General features: G+C 38.4%; 1 protein-coding gene across 3 annotated transcripts in view; it reads right to left on the bottom strand.

The window, feature by feature from the left end:
• NBAS (NBAS subunit of NRZ tethering complex) overlaps positions 1-18,013 on the bottom strand; it is a 393,407-nt gene that overhangs the window by 92,454 nt on the left and 282,940 nt on the right. For all 3 annotated transcript variants that reach the window (XM_003826980.5, XM_034952644.3, XM_055108231.2), the window contains 2 exons: positions 16,505-16,755; positions 15,138-15,472 (listed from right to left, as the gene is read on the bottom strand). In XM_003826980.5, the coding sequence (XP_003827028.3) occupies positions 15,138-15,472; positions 16,505-16,755 (586 nt within the window). The remainder of the gene's footprint in view (positions 1-15,137; positions 15,473-16,504; positions 16,756-18,013) is intronic.

The raw sequence follows: 18,013 nt of genomic DNA, 5'->3' as shown, positions 1-18,013 counted from the left end.
ACCTCAAAAACGCAAATTCCCTGGCTCTTATCAGGCTTACTGACTCAATCCGTGGGTTTGGGAAAGACATCGGCATTCGTGGAAAGAAACCAGTATCTTGCATGAGCATTTCCTGGTTAATTCTAATAGCAAAGAAAGTGTGCAGCTCTGGAGCCTTTAAGCTTCTGAGTGACCCAACCAACTGGCCAACGGTGAGTTTAGGAGGTGAATGGAGGTGGGTCCTGGGACTTGAAACAGAGGTACAGTGAGGTGGTCACTGCAAGAGTCTGGACAGAGTGGATGGGGTTGAAGGAGACAGGCAATTTCGGTTGTAAATGACATTATGTTAAAGGACTGAAAAACACTACTATGCTGTCTTATGCCAGCTCCTGGAGCAGGCACTCCTCTGATGTATGTCGTCAGCTGCCAGTAAGTTGACACAGCAGCTTTCAAACTTTTTTGCCCAAGACCAACAGTAAGAAACAATATTATGTATCAAAAGTCAATTATTATACATATATACACAGACATATTTGCATATATTGAAAGCAAACAAAAATGTCAGGAAATGATATGACCCCCTACTAAGGGGAGATACATTCTGATGTTTCCGATCCTAATCCACAGTCTAGTGGTCTGTTTTGCTTGTGTGTCTTTAATGCTGACCACAATGCTCAAACTAATTACAGGACCCACTAGTGAGTTATAACTCAGAATTTTTAAAGCACCTGTAAATCTGCTCTGATGATAACAGGATGGCTTGCAGGAGCCAGCAAACATTGGAGCCACAAAAGAGACATCAAATTATCTCAGCTATATTTAACTAACTTCATTAAAACAATAAATCACTTTATGTTTTGCTAATAGCCTAACAGTCATCTCTCTGTGTGCTGATGCCAAATGCTGTGTGTGCTTTTATGGTGTACACTCTCCTCACCAGGCTGTGAACCCCCACTTAGTCATTCTTTTCTTCTCAGTGCTTAGTATAGCACGTTAAGTGCTGTTTATAAATCGTATAGAATATGATGAAACGGTATTTTAAATATTATGCAAATGAAAGTGAAAGTTAAGTTTGAAAATTTTTGCTTTACTAAAGCTAATAAAATATTCAAACACAAAAATAACCATACCTGTCTTGTCACATTCATTTATACACTTAACATAACATCACCATAATTATGCTTTTTTGCTTAATTATCAATTGCTCATATAATAAAAGTGAGTAATGCAGGGTATAGGCCACTTTACCTTAAACTTAACCCTTTGCCTTGTACAATAACCACAGAAATAGTATTACTCTTCAGCAAAGTGTAGATGGCCCTCTCTTTTTTACTGCTCACTTTCAGCAATGATACAAGCTAATACATTCCTAAGTTTTTCAATAGCTTGAAGGTCACCTTTATCTTCATGGAGAGGGGCATGAAAAATGTTAGAAATGAGATGAAATGTTACTGAAATCAGTAATAAATACATCTATTGTTATTGAGCACATACAGGCCTTAACAAAATTTGAAAGCATTCATTCACATTTTCCATTTAGAAATCTTCTATTACATGCTTGTAGTGGTATATACCACAAATTGTTATTATTAAGATCATTGAAAGTAGGTCCACTGTATTTATAGCAAAATCAAATGTTGATATGAAAATCTAGGTCTTATCCTAACACTTCAAACTACTCAGGATCATGCAAAACCAAGAGTTAGATCATCCAGGGCAATCTCATCCCTCTCACCAGAGTGACAGGTAATCCAGGCTGGTGCTAATTAGCATCTGCCATACCAGGGGCCACAGGGTTGATTCAGGAGTGCTCTAACCAGCATAAAGCTTAGAACTTTCTGTTTGGTCTTGTAGGAGGCTCTGTCACTCTATCTGGATGGATGTGAATCAGGAAGCAACATAGCCCCAGTTATTACCAGGTATCGTCCTGCAACTACTACAACAAAGTACTTTATGGTGAAACTAACATGACAGAAAGTAGAGAAAAGAAATGGAAAGAAACTGGCTCCGTGATGATGCCTGCTGCTTGCACAGCCAGCCCTGAAGTCAGCCCCACCTCTGGATCTTTCACTTACAAGAGCCAGTAAATTTTCTGGTAGTTAAACCAATTTTAATTGTCTTTTTACTTGTGTCTAAAAACACTCTAAAACTAATCTATATGTATACAGTAGTGGTTATAGTTCCTCATTATACAAAGGCAAAAACTTAACTCAGAATATAGAGTAATTTTCCCAAAGTCAAAACTGGATAGAAACTCTGGAAGGTCTGACTATAAACCTGTCTCTTTCTACATTACCCCGCTACTATTAAAATAGCTTATGATGTGTCTAAGATCTATCAAGATTCAATTCATTTCAACACACTGAGAGCCTACAACATTAAAGAATAAAGTTTCCCAGATTTTCCTGTGTCTATGTTCATTTAAAATTGTTTTCTCTGTTCTCCTCATGAGAACTTTGAATACCTGGTGATCAAATGGCATCAATCTTTCATAGTCTTTTTACTCATAGGGTGGCATAAAAAGGCCCTCATCAGATGAGGCATACTGGACAAAAAATGGTTCTATAATGATTAAGGAACTCTGCGAGGTGATTCAGTGAATAAAATGTTAAATAGCTGGTGGAATTTCCTCAAGGCACATTCAGGAAAATACAGTATGAAAACAAATGCAGGTAGCACACATGCCCACATTGCAGTAATGAGCCCAAATCCAGGTGTTTGCTGCTCATGCCTCAGCTTGGGCCACCATCATCTCTCCCACATCAGGCTGCAAGAGGCTTCACAATGAAATTTCTGTGGCCCTCCACTTCTGCTCCTTTCTCCAATCATCACAAAAGTGGTGAGATATATGTATCTTTTCTTGAGACAGGGTCTCACTCTGTTGCTCAGGCTGGCATGCAGTGGCATGATTTTGGCTCACTGCAACATCCACCTCCTGGGCTCAAGAGATCCTCCCACCTCAGCCTTTTAAATAGCTGGGACTCCAGGGTTTTCACCACGTTGGCCAGGCTGGTCTTGAACTCCTGGCCTCAAGCAATCCGCCCGCTTCAGCTTCCCAGAGTGTTGGGATTACAGGTGTGAGCCACTGCACCCAGGCTAAAAGTAATCTTTCTAAAACAAAAATATGACAATGTCACTACCTGGTTGACAACTTATGTCTAACTGATCCATTCCCAAGATGAGGTCTATCCTTTAGCCAGGTATACAAGAGTTTTCATTCCCAGGCCTCTTCCTATCTTTCTGGCCTCATCCTATGCTCCAATTTATACCATATTATTTAAAATTAACTAAAGGTACTAGGTTATTTCATGTTTTTATTAAAACTGCTAAATATGTCTTGAATGTTCCCATCTTTCTAATATTTCCTTCTGTAATGCTCATGACAAATACCCTCATCAGTTAAGACTCAGCTCAAATACCTTTTATACTACGGGGCCTTTCCTGGCTATATCTCCAGCTCCACTGACTCTATTATTAACCATTTCTACCTTTCTGCCTCCACATCTTTAATTGAGTTATTTGTTTACCATCCCCATTTATGAAGAGATCTCCCTGGCTGTCAAGTCGACATCCTGCGATAGCTGCAATTTTACATCCTATGGGTGCCACTACTTGATGAAGCAGTAGGCACTAGCTGTGAGGAAAGGGCATGGCTGTTTATTATAAATTTCTTCACTGCACAGGCTAGATAGTGTATTTATGAAATAGCTATTAGGAGATAAATCTGTCTGTAAGTTTGAAAGGTACTTAAATGAGAGGAGGGAGCTTATACGATGAAGAAAGAATGGAAGAGCAAAGGGAGTCCAAGTCACTAAAGATTTACAGTTGAGTAATAAACAGCTGCAGAACCATGAAGTTTGCCAGAAAGAGGAGAGCACTGTAGTAGGGAGGTTATTTTCAGATTCCTTTCCCTCACTGCTTTTATCGTGTTAAAATATGTTTTGGTATTTGCTGGACATAATTCTGAGATCTTTTATTTATTCCTCTGTCTTCCCCAAGATTTACACCCCCTATGAATTTAGAATCCACATGCTTTGCAGGAAGGAGAGTGTACTCCTTCCAGCTTATTAATGAGCACCAACAGCTCAGCATCCCACCAGAGTCCTCTCCAGGAGCAGAATGCATTATCATTTATGATTATACTGCGTACATGGTCCTTTGGCCAATTTTCAATCTCTCCTACTAAATGATTACCTTCGCCAATGTGAAATAATTTTCCAAGCACAGAGAAGCAGTTTTCAGCTTGCCAGTCAGGCCAGTTAATCACAATCACCCCGGATGGGCTTCTGCAGCCAAATTTCTCAGGCAAGGGAGGTAGTGGAAAGCAAGAGTTTAGGAGCGCGCCTGTATGTGAATCCTGACTTTGTCAATTCTAGCTCATAAAACACGGGAGCAGTTATCTAACTTCCTTGGGACTTAAATTCTGTGTCTGTTAAAATGGTGACAAATTTACTTCATGGAGCTGGTGGGACAATTCAGTCATGTTACAACATCTCTTCCTCCTCTTATATAATAGCATCTGGTGGAAAGGCTGGATGTGACGAGGGAGACGGATGAAAATGTTTTATCTGCTCCACAATTTGAGTGCAGCCTGAGTGCCTAGGACAGACTTTTGGAGGCATTAGTTCCCCTTATTATTATTATGTGGTGACACTGACATCCTTCAATCATCTTTTCTCCAATTCATGCCACTATTCACAAGTATTCATTGGCTTCGTGTTTCCTTTCCACATCATATGCAAACTTCTTTACTTGTCTTTCGAGGGACTCTTCATAGCATATGGTCCATTTGGGCCAAATTAACTTTCCAACTTACTAAAGGTAAGACTTTGTATAGGCTGATAGGCATGCAAAATACTTATGTCTTGGCTCTGCCTACATGGCTATATCAGGCTACAATGACCCTTCTCTTTTCAGTTCCTTTAGCAGGAAAGTGTCATGCAATCTCATGCGATCAACATCAAATTTGGAATCAGGAGACCTGTGTTTGAAAAAGGAATTGGATATCTCCTGCTTGTTGAACTTTGGCCAATCACTCTCTAGTAATCTGACCTTCAGACAGGAGATGATAATACTTGCTTAATAATCACGCTCACAAGATGTGTGTGAATATCAAATGAGCTAGGGTATAGGAAAATTATAATCCTCAAATTCAGAACTCACTATCATGCTATCTTGTATTCCTTGCTTTGTTTTTGTGAGTGAATACACTGTTTTCCTAGGTTGCAAGTCCACTAGAATTAGGGACCATATCTCAAACTTCCTTTGGATTCTCACTACAGGACTAGTGTAGGGTTCGGTAACAACAAAGCAGCAGCAACTACAATATTAATTTTAAAAAGTAGCAAATATGTATTTTCATACTTACTATGGTCCATGCACAGTTCAAATCACCACTACTACGAAGTTATGTAGGTAAGGAAACCTAATATTTGTACTTTATAGTACAGAACTGCCTGAATTGGAAAGGGAAGATTCTAAATGTTTTAATCAACATGGAAATCTGCATAAAGATAAAAGCAGGCACCAGGCAAGAGGAGAGCAAAAAGTGAAGAATGAACAGCAGGGTAAGTCCAAGAAAAGCCAAAGCACTGGAGAGGAGGTGGGTTTGTCCAAACCATGAAAATTCTAAGGACAGCAGATAATATGGTTTGGTTCTGTGTTACCACCCAAATCTTGCCTTGAATTGTAATAACCCCCATGTGTCAAGAGCGGGACCAGGTGGAGATAACTGAATCATGGGGGTGGTTTCCCCCGTGCTGTTGCTGTGATAGTGAGTGAGTTCTCACAAGATCTGATGGTTTTAGAAGGGGCTTCCCCCTTGGCTGGGCACTCATTCTCTTTCCTGCCACCCTGTGAAAAGGTGCCTTCCTCCATGATTGTAAGTTTCCTGAAGCCTCCCCAGCCATGAGTCAATTAAACCTCTTTTCTTTATAAATTACCCAGTCTCAGGTATTTCTGCATAGCAGCATGAGAACTGATGAATACAGCAGACATTGTTAACATTTTGAGAGCTCCTAAGTACGGCTACAATTAAAAACTGAAAGAGGCACTCATTAGGATGCCCTTAAGGGGCCCCAGTAATCTTACTACATTTTTCTTGTCTGTCTGCTTTCCCAGTCTCCTAAAACACTACTTTGTACCTTACCCTCTCTTCTCTCCTCAAATCTCTCCTGCTATTGGGAGAAACCGACAGGATCCTATCCAAGGTGAATTGTTCCACCTGGATTCCAGGTCTCATCCACTCTCACCCATTATGACAGAAACACTGAAGATTTAAAAAATATAATATTTATTAAAGGAAAATATGTAATAATGAAAAAAATGATGATATATGAAGGAAAGGGTAGAGTTTCTTGATTTCAAGATTGCTTGTCAGTGTTTGTTGGTTTCCCCTCATCCTCAATTCTTAATATTGTAGGGTCCTAGGGCTTCATTCTCTCTCCTCCTTCCTTCTCTACCTACTTACTTACTTAAGGATTTTACTGAGCCTCCTAGTTGTGACTCCTCTTTATGCACTGAGAATTCCCAAATGTATTTCTAGTCCCTACCTCTCTAATACACTCTAAATTCATATAGATAGCTGTCCACAGCTCAACTTGGATGTTTGAAAGCCATATCAATCTTTTAAAAAACTATTTTGAAATAATTATAGATCTAAAACAAGTTGCAAAATAGTACAGAGAGATCCTGTGTAGCTATCACCCAGCTTTTCCCACAATGACATCTTACAAAAAGCCATATCAATTTTAATATATACCAAATCAAACTATGCCCAGAAGCTATTTCTTGACATTCAGTAAATATTATCTCTTCTTTGTACACATGGCATTTATTAATACACTTAAATAGTATTTCTTATCTTATAGTTCATTCAATATGCATGCATGCATGCACACATATGCTTCAATAAACTATGAGCTTCGCAAAGGCAAGGGCCATGGCAATCTTTTATTTGTCTACAGCATGCAGAATAGTGACTAAACATTTCCTGAAAGTATTTGGAACAAATAACCTTATTCAGGCCAGAATCAAAGGAGTCAAACAACTAGACCAAAGCCAGAGATCAATGGGCAAAATACTTATTTTGATAAAAAAAAAAGTTTGAATAAACAGTTTGTGTTCTCTAACCCTGAGAAAACATTATATAACACTTTTATAGTTGAGTTCAGTATGATTATAGATTAGCAACAACAATAACTATAAAATTTAGTGGGGGAGAAGGTTAAAAAAATGAGTATACCACTTTCTGCTTAGGAATAGAAGCTTCGCAAATGCAGTGTCTTTAAGACAAATATGCATTAGATATATATCTTTCCTATTTAAAAACTTATGAAAAAGATCACAAGATCTTCATCCAAAGATGTAATGTATATACCAAAAATTATAAAGGTCAATGTAATTTAATATAAATATATAAACCTCTAGACACTGGAAAAGGCAAATAATTACACATACATGTATTTTATTCGGCTTTAAAGTGTTATATCTTGAATAAAGTAAAATTAACTTACTTATAAACAAACAAAAATATGTATGTACATATGACAGTACACTTCACTTTGACAAGTATTTTTCAATAATTGTTTGCCATTTTTCCACTTTGGCCTTAATGACAGTACTTTTATAAAGTATTATTAAGCCTATAAAGTCTCTAAAATCTTATTATATGTGAGGTTTGGCTCCAAAAGATGTACTATTATAGTGCATAAAATGTATAGTGATTTCTGTAAAAGACAGATAACCTCTAAGGTTTTATAATTTATTGTTAGCTAGACATTTGGTTGGATATGTGTAGAAGGAACTATTTTCTCCATCTTTCGAGGTCCTACCTTGGCCCATAAAGCAGGAAGCTCCCGCTATGAGTCCCAAGATGTCAAGTACTCTTCACTCTCCCATTTCTGAGGAGAGAAGGAGTGGCATCTGATAAGTGAAGTGGGGAGAAACAATTGATACACTCTTCTGGTATTGTTGTTCTCCCAGTGGTAAACATCTGTGGGTCAGGACCAGACGTTTGCTGCAGAGAAGTATATCCGTCCAACAATGGTTACGGAGGCTCTGAGAGTGACTAGCCTGAGTTGATGTGTGCTGAAATACACACTGCATTTCAAAGGCGTGGTTTTTTTAAAAAGGCAAAAGATCTCACTGTCATTTTTATATTGATCACATGATAAAATAGTAATACTTAGGACAATTTTACCTAATTTGTTTGATTTTTAAAAATGTGGCTATTAGAAAATTTCAGCCTCCACATGTGGCACACATGATAGTTCTGCTGGACAGCACTAATCTGGGGGCCACCTCGCTGCAGCCCACGAATAGGAGGCAGACCTGACAAACCATGTATGCTCTGCAGAACTGACTGTCCTTCCAGGGCTGTCTGAAGATTGAGTGCAGGGAGTAGTATAGGAGGACAAAAATAGCAGAAAACTGACATGGAAAACAAAGCCACAGTCTCCAGGCCAATTCTACCAACAATAAAGCTGGTATTTTCCTTTCTGTGGTACCTGATTCCTCTGTCTCCTAACTGATTGCAACTTGAGAATGGACAATGACAATTATTTATTACTTTTTCCTCATTAAAACCCGAAGACATGATAGAAATATTTCTGCTCCCCTGGAAGTAGCACAAGCACAAAATTCAGGGAGAAGCACGCAGCGAAGAAAGTGGTCTTCTCTAGGTCCTTAGGGGTTTAAGTTTCAAAAGCTTCTAAGATTTCAGTGGAGAGTTCTGCCCTGGGTGGTTCTCAGCTGAAACAAAAGTGGCACATGAGTGGAAAACCTGCCTGGGAAGCAGGTTTCTGAGTCAAGTGAGATTCCCCAGCAAAAAGACAGTGACAGCCACTGGACACTTAACTGAGAGGAACACCGGGCTTCAGTGGGGAAATGGAAATCAGGAAGGCAGAGTGACCACGGGCAGGGATATGTCAAACATATCAGTCTCTGCCAGAGGAGGCAGTATGGATGGACGGATACATTGTCTTTCCTCCATGGTAGACATATGCCTCAGTTAACATCCTGATGGGAGACTATTTAAAAATTTTTATTTTATTGATTGATTGATTGAGACAGGGTTGCCTATTTGAATTGTGAGCTGAAGTTGCTGCTTTTTGCATGCCGGGCTACTTTTGCTTACATTTTCTTCCAAGTGAGCAAAGCGAGACTGTGACTTCAAGAAAAACAACACAGAATTTGTTGTCATGATAAAATTGGAACTTTCAAGCAAAAATTCAAATTTTGGAAAACTTGGATCCACCACTGTAAGGCTGACAGCTTCCCAATACTTACAGACTTAGTTGCTAAGTGCTCATATTAATGAATGAGATTTTTAAAAATATTCTCTGATGCAATCTATCAACATTTGGATCATCTATATAACTCAGGGAACTGAAACTTCTAAATGCCTTCATGCAATTATATTACAAAATCATACCTGGGAAATAAATCCATTCAAGTGCAACCTAGACCAACAGTTTTATTGCGACAGGGTACAAAAAGTTCAATAATATGGCTTTGTATTTCACACTGCAACTAGTCTTTAAGACTTTATCACATGTTGAGTTTCAGTGTAGTATCAAAGAAGAATACTCCAAATTATAGGCTATTAAAATATCTCTCCCTTTTCCGACCTCTTATCTGTGTAAGGCTGGATTTTCTTCACCTACTTCAACCAAAACAACAACAGACTGAATGCAGAAACTAACATGAGAATCCAGCTGTGTTCTATTAAGCCAGACATGAAAATGTAACACAGTGCTGTTTTTCAATTATTTTCTGTCTTGGAGATATAGTTGTTTTTCATTAAATATGCTATTCATGTCAACCTATAATGGGTCTATTATTGGTATTTTAAAATAAATTAAGTTTAAAATTTTGTCTTTAATTTTTTTTGTTTTAGACAGAGTCTCTCTCTGTCGTGGCACGATCTCGGGTCAGTGCAGCCTCCGACTCCCTGGTTCAAGTGATTCTCCTGCCTCAGCCTCCCGAGTGGCTGGGATTACAGGCATGCGCCACCATGCCCAGCTAATTTTTGTATTTTTAGTAGAGACGGGGTTTCACCATGGTAGCCAGGATGGTCTCGATCTCCTGACCTCGAGATCCACCCACCTTGGGCTCCCAAAGTGCTGGGATTACAGGCATGAGCCACCATGCCCAGCCTGTCTTTAACTTCTAATATGATAAATATTATTAGATAAAACCTTCATAAACAAAAACTCTTTAGAATCCTCAATAATTCTTAAGAATATTAAAGCATCCTGAGATCAAAAGTTTTGAGAATGACCAATCTATAATTATTTAATCAACCACTTAAGTATAAAGTACCTACTTAATACTGTGCTACGACATAGGAAATAAGAGATAAAAGGCACCATCCCTGTCCTCAAAAATTTCCAATTTCATTGGCAATGTACTTCTCAATTAACATAACTCAAAAATTCTTTTACTGTATAATTTTTAAAAACCTTCATTTCATGTTTCTTATAAACATGTCTTTTATAGCTTAATGTCTCCTATGGAAAATAATACCATATATGGCACATAGCAAATGCCTAAATACTTCATGATTCACTCTGAATCTGACATATGGCATCAGAAAATCATAATGTACATTAAATAAACATTTTAATGTAAGTTTCAGACACTGATTACTCATGGTGAAAGATGTACTGCCATCCTTAGTTAAAAGATAGTATTGGCAATGTAGAGACCCTGAAGTTACAGCTACAATGCAACCTTTTGATCAAGACTTAAACTTATACTATAGATTTCACTTTTTGGTCAAATTATGCTTTTTAAGATTAATTTATTCTACCAGATTTTTATGCCAACAGGCTGAATAATAGGATAAAGGAGGAAACGGTGGCTTACTTAGAGAATCTGAACAGTAAACAAAGATACACTTATGCTGTTTTCACAACTCCAGGAGGCAGAACCAAACAGTGGAGATTAAAATTAGGCAAAAGATACCTTTTATTAAATAAATAAAGCAAGTAAGCAGGGATACTGGCTTAATTATCAATAGAAATGAGTTTGAAGGTTAGAAAGTAGGCTAGATAAGAGGTTCTCAATAATTTTTCTGCTACAATCCAAAGGAGACAACATGTTTCCCATTAGAAGCAGTGGTTTACGATGGCAATGAATCACAAACGGTGGGAGTTGGAAAGGCAGCACGTGCAAGGTGGGGGAAAGGGGAGTGGGTAAATACCTATCCAATTCCAGGTTGAGAAACACTGGGCAAGGTACCAGAAGGACTTTTTAAACTATATGATTGCCTGGGAGTTTTTAAAGAAGGATCCTGGCAAACTTCTTGACAGCATTTCATACAAGAGAGAAGTATTTGCCATGCATTTATCTATGGATGTAGCAGTATTAGCTATTGAAAGCAAGTGGAAAGTATAAAACACAAAGGCTAAGATTACACATATGCTCCCCATTACTAACCACCTAATACCAAGCAAATTGTGTTCTGACCTGCCTTTCAGCCTCTTTCACAACCATTTTCCTGGATTTCTAACCCATTCACTTGTTCTCTGTCCCTTCTATAAAAATGCTTATAACAGCTGAATTGACAAGCAATAGAGGAGCAACTCTAATCTGATTCAACAACAACAACAACAACAAAAGCATTTAGATTTGGTACAAATACACTTTAAACATTTGCTTCCTTTTTCCTTCTGCATATTAATCATCTCAAATGGCACACAAATTCACTCTCTGACTGCATGACATAATACTATTTGTAAATATTTTCCCCAGAGATTCTAGGAATTCTGCAAATGTAAATGGCAATGGAATGACTGTTACCATGAAAGTGAAGAGCCTTCTCTGGTATGTTTTACCAGTGGATTGGGCACTCAGTTCAGGCCTTGGGAATATTCCTTTCTGAATTCTAGTATCTGAACAATTGCTTATTGTTCTTGTTATGCACTCGAGAATTAGCTTACCAGTTCTTTCCAAAAATTTCTTTCTAAATTAAATGTGGGTACACACTTGAAAACTGCACACTGTGTATGAATAGTACACATTTATTTTACATTTTTAACATCATGTACAAGCTGTGGGAACATCTGGTGTTTTGCAAATTTGGGCAAATCCAGCTGCATTTCCTCTTCCAAATATGTTCTCTGACATCTGCAGGTTGTGTTTCATTTTGATTTTTATACTCTCTATCTATCTATATAGGGCAGCATTGCGTGCTTTCAAACATGCATGTTTTCCAACTTTATACTTTTCCTTCCTGAACTAAAAATTAAAAACTTGCTGATTAATATGAGAAAAAATGTTGTGGTTAGACTAAAGATGTAAATTTTAAATGTATCTGTCTCACCTCTCTATAATTTACATGAATCAGTAGAAAATCGCCTCTTGAGAACAGTTTACAATAAAGAAATATATATGCTTGCATTATACCATCTGAGCTAAGAGAAAGCAATACAGTAATTAGCAGACTGAATGTTTACTGAGTCAGGTGCACCTCTAACCCAACAAAATACACATATGTGCACCAACAACTGTGCCACATATTTTCAGGGGTTGGCGGACATCTTGAAAGAAGTATAAGGTTAAGAAACTAAAGCGATGAGAATGTGAATAATTTAATGTGAATAATTTAAAATCACCTAACTTAAAGCATGGTAAATAACAGCTAAAACGCAAATGGACTTTACATCCTACTCTTATACTTAATCATAAATAAAAGATGGCTGTTGCCAAGTCTAAAACTCTCTGTCCCCTCTACACCCACGCTCACAATTAGCAGACAGCCCCCGCTGATCATGCTGGCTTCCCTTTCTTCCCTCACATAAAATGTTTAAAACAACCTCCAGCCTGAGGGTGGAGTGGAAAACTGCCTGGGAGCAAAGGCACCCTCACCATCCTGGCTGACCTGCTGGCCTGTTAGCCCCGAAGGTTAGTTCACAAGTCTCAGATCTGAGCTGGTTCCTTGGATTTTAAACTCCCAACTTGGATCAGTTCGGTTCCTGCCTGGACTTTCTCATTTAGATTCAGCCCTGCTCTGGACACATCCCAGGACATGCTGCTCCTACTGGGCTAAAAATGCTCAGGGCTCTCTGGTTCCACTGCTCTCCCACAGTTTCTCAAATGGTTCCAGGTCCCCTGACTCTAGTTGCTTGTTCTATGACTTCTTAGAGATAGCACAGTTCAGTGGTTAAGAGAAAAGGCCAGGGGATAAATCTCCATGAGTTCAAATTGAGTTCTCTATTACCAACTTAACTTTGCTAAGCCTCAGTTTGCTCATCTATAAAACTGGGGTAACAATATTATCTCCCTCACAGATTACTCAGCCACAACCTCTGTCTCAAGGAAGCAGAAGTCTAAGAGAGATACCTGAAGCTAAACCACACAGCTGATAAGTGATAGGTTCAGAGTTCAAAGCCAGGTTTATATGTCTCCAAACACATTCTTTTCAAATACATTATGCTCTTGTCTTTTAAAATCATCCTTATTGGCCAGGTGCGGTGGCTCACATCTGTAATCCCAGCACTTTGGGAGGCTGAGGTGGGTGGATCACGACATCAGGAGATCGAGACCATCCTGGCTAACATGGTGAAACCTCATCTCTACTAAAAATACAAAAAAAAAAAAAAAATTAGCCAGGCATGGTGGCGGGCTCCTGTAGTCCCAGCTACTCAGCCTCCTAGCAGGAGAATGGCATGAACTCAGGAGGCAGAGCTTGCAGTGAGCCAAGATCGTGCCACTGCACTCCAGCCTGGGGGACAGAGCGAGACTCCGTCTCAAAAAAAAAAAAATCATCCTTATTTTTCTCTTTAAAAACAAAAAACATGATTATCTCCTTTTTATAGCAGTGGTTGTAAAATTTAAAACCAAGATATATTACTAGGGTTGCAATAATAAGAAAATAAAGAAGTACTTGGTTATCCACAACTATTAATCTAGTGATTTGGTTAAAACTAGCATTCTTCACAGAAGTTGGAACCTCTGCCTGTGCCAACCTCCAAATGAATGATTTGCAATTCTTGGCCTTTACAGTCTATTTCCAGGATAATACTAACTAAAATAACAATCTTTGCGATAGGGTACTGGGCAGACCTGGTGACTTGCAGGGAAGGAGAAGGCAACAGCAAAGATGGCAAGAGAGAAGATCAAACAGGAGCTCCAAAGGCAACAGAGTTCAGCAGTTGAGTCCAAATGCTAAGATTTTCCAGGAGAGAGACTGCCCAGAGTCCAAGTAGTGAAAAATGTCCATTTGTTTAGCAGCGGTGTCTGGGTGAGGGGGCAGTAAAGGGGAGGAGGAGAACCCACATTATCTATTCTGAGTGAGGCTACACATTGCTGAGGGATTGAGTGCAGTCAAAGGAGGCCAAACTGATGGAGGAGACATCAGAAAATGCAATACGCACTCTCTTCAATAATTCTATCACCAAGATATATACTGCATGATATGAATAAGATCTTTTTTATTTTTTTATGTTATTATTTTGAGACAGAGTCTTACTCTGTCACCCAGGCTGGAGTGCAGTGGCATGATCTCAGCTCACTCCAACCTCCGTTTCGTAGGTTCAAGCAATTCTCCTGCCTCAGCCTCCCGAGTAGCTGGGACTACAGGTGCATACCACCACACCCAGGTAATTTTTTTTTTTTTGGTTTTTTTTTTTTCTTCTAGCAGAGACGGGGTTTCGCCATGTTGGCCAGGCTGGTCTCAAACTCCTGATCTCAGGTAATCTGCCTGCCTTGGCCTCCCAAAGTGCTGGGATTACAGGCTTGAGCCACTATGCCCGGCCAATAACTTTTTTAAAGACTCAGGCTAACCCAAGCTAAGTTGTTAGCCTGGTTTCCGAATGCAGGTAATCTGGGCTGGGCACTGGAGCTCCTTTACACTTGTCAACTGGAAAGAACAGAATGGCATATTTACTATAAAGTGACATGAGAACTGTAACATGTACTAAGTATACATGTAGAATAGTCATCTCTATTTTAGCATATTTGTACATCTATAATACAGAAAAACAATTTCCTAATTAAAACACCTCATTCATAGCAAATGAACAAAAACTTTTTAAAAAGCCAACATGTAATTATTTTCAAGAAAGGAAATAAAAATAAAATCTACAGAATGTAGGAGAAATTTTCATTTCTTCTACTGTGCTCAAACCACTTTAAAATATCTTTTTGTTTACCTTGGTCACAGCTTTTGGAGAAAATGTAACTGCATCTACCACAGTGATGAGGTCACCTGGGTGGAGACGATCAAAGTACTTCATACAGACATCATAGGCATGAAGCCACTCCGGTGAAGAGCCTGGGACTTGTTTAATGAGATGAGGGTCTCCAGTCCAGAACAACTTCTGTAACCAGATGGTGTACAGAGAGCTTGGGGAAAGCATCTGTCCATCCTTTTCAGGGATTTTGGGAACAAGTTTGGAAATAGACAAGATATTTTGACTTGAAAGAACTGGCTCCAATGCTTCAAGAGGACTCATGTTTTCATCTGTCAGCTTTTTGTAATTAAGACCTAGCAGAAAAAAAAAGAAAGTAGGTAAGTGGTTCATTCCAATGTAAACATAGAGTCACTTTCAAACACACACACATAGCCCTCTATATGTCTGAACGCAAAGATCTATCAACTTAGCTCTAGTAGCTAGTTTATATTTTCTATTAGAAAGATCAGGAGATCTGAGTTCCAGTCACAGCCTGAAACTTATTCGGCTTTGTGATCCCAGATAGGCCATTCATCTTCTGTGTGCCTCCATCTCCTTGTTTGTACCCTAGAGATGACAATATCTCCATGCCTTTCGAATCCGCCGCAGCACCTATGTTTTCTTCTATCAGTGCTTCAACAAACTGCATTACATTTCTTTGTTATTTATCTGGCATTTCACTAGTTACTTGAAGGCAAGGATTGAATCTTATTCCCTTATCCTCTGTGTCTAGGCCAGTGTCTCGTTTGATTATTCAGAAAACAACTGATAAACTGATAGGAACTCTCACAATTATTATGAATATCAAACAAACAGATTTGAATGTGCCTTGCAAATTATGAAGTATAAAAATTAAGAGGTCTTAAAGTGTTTAATTTCTTAGTTATGAGCATAAAGACCATTCTAAAGATTTCCATAATTTATCAAATATTCGAAGGCTCTGAAGTGTTCCATGCATATCTTAAACATATAGGCTCCAGTGGAATGAAATTCTGCTCAACTGCCTATTATAAAGTGTCTTGGCCTTGCCATTTATATACATAAAATATAATCAATGGGAGTAGTGAAAAAATCCTGGAGCAGAAGTCCAAAACTTTGGATTTTAGTACCAAGTCTACCATAAGTCACTGTGCGACTTTCAATAGGTTTCTTACTTTTTCTGGTATTTAATTCCCTCAACTATAAGTGAAAGAGTTGGAAAGATAATAACTAAAGTCGATTAGCTTCAAAATTCTGTGGTTTCAGAGCTCTGCCAACCATAATGCATGAACAGGATTGTGTACAGAAAATTAATCCCCAGATTTAATTGAAAAGAATGAATTCAAGCAGGGAAACAACCATCCTACCTGATGCAACAACCTTAAACTTCTTCAGCAGTCGAATGTGGGTTTCTGGTTTAATGGCACAGTTCCCCGAATCTGCACAGCCACAGTTTTCCAGAAGAGTGAAATAATACAGCAGTCTTTCGTGATCAAAGCCACCAATAGTGGGGTAAATATACTTGACCATGTGCTGGTGAAAGGCTTCTGGATCAGTCTTCAAAGTCTCAAAGAGATGAAGGTCTTGGGCTCTATTTTCAATTTCTAGTGTGGACAAACTGAAATTAAGAGCCAAAGGAACTGTGTTAAGATTTTGTTCCTTTATTAAAGTGATTTTTTTTTTAACCAAGGAAGAAACACTACTTCTTATAGCTCCCTTCTTCCTGCCTACTCAAAGACAGTAAACCACCACCAGAAGCCAGTCAGCCTGAATAAAGGAAAACAAATGTGTTAGATGCCTACTAACATTTAACTGACTACACACTCGTCATGTTATCTCACGGGGGTCTACAGCAACCCTGTGAAGTAGCTTTAACTTCAAGTTCCTGCAGTTGGGAGAGTTGTCTGATGTCTCCCAGCTAGGAAATAAACCAACATCTGTCAGCGTCCACTCTTAATCATTTATTCATTCATAAAAAGGGTTTAAAAATCTATACTTCTTCACAGAAACATAAACAGCCTTATTATTTCAGGAATTTAGGAAATGATACAGAAAAAACCCTAAACTTTCAGGCTTAAGATTTACATGCAAGAGTCTTGAATTAATATTCAATAAACCCAAATTTTATGCTGTGTTCAGATAAAAGAAAAATAGAAAAAGAGGGATAATTAAACTTTCACTTGGGTTATCTGCAGTAATGCTACTTAAATAAAACACATATCTTAATATTTTCATCTTAACTTAGATGTCTTTGTAATCTAATTTTAAAAAGTCACTTAAACTCTTGGGAAAAGAAAAAGTAAGGTATTTTTGCTTGGTTGATTGGTTTGTGCTTTTAGAAGGGGAAAGGAGGGGGTTAATTTTGGTCTTGTGCTTCTCCCTGGACGGAATCTGGACAGAGCCTGTGGTCTAGTGTAATCTCAATGCCCCTTACGTGATGAGTTTCATACTCCCTAATTGTAAGAGTCCTTCAGGCAGCCCTGCATTCACAGAAGTACCCAGGTTCTAGGGTTCTCGGAAGCAGCAACAGAAGCATCTGGGGGCAGTAAGTGAGACCTTGGGCAGCAACAAAGTTAGGCTTCAAAAAGTTCTAAAGCAGCTCCTCTGAAATATGACAACTTGTTTACTGAAAGTGCCCAAAGACATGTTTTTGGTTTATGTAGATAAAGTTAGTATAAATCATGTTTTAAAACTTTCAGGGGAATGTGACAACACTTGGGATAAAAAGGGTAATCTATAAAGTCAAAGCATCAAGTAATTTTTAAAAACTGGTCTTTTTACTTTTGCTTCAAGAAAAACCTTATTTTTCCATTAAGACACAGTGCAAACATTTACAAGAATATCTCTATCTATAAATATGTCCCCAGTCTATAAAA

This window comes from Pan paniscus, chromosome 12 (genome assembly GCF_029289425.2).
Source record: "Pan paniscus chromosome 12, NHGRI_mPanPan1-v2.0_pri, whole genome shotgun sequence".
In the NCBI taxonomy this organism is placed as follows: Eukaryota; Metazoa; Chordata; class Mammalia; order Primates; family Hominidae; genus Pan; species Pan paniscus.
The sequence above is the reverse complement of the archived record's forward strand: the minus strand, read 5'-3'. Positions and strand labels throughout refer to the sequence as shown.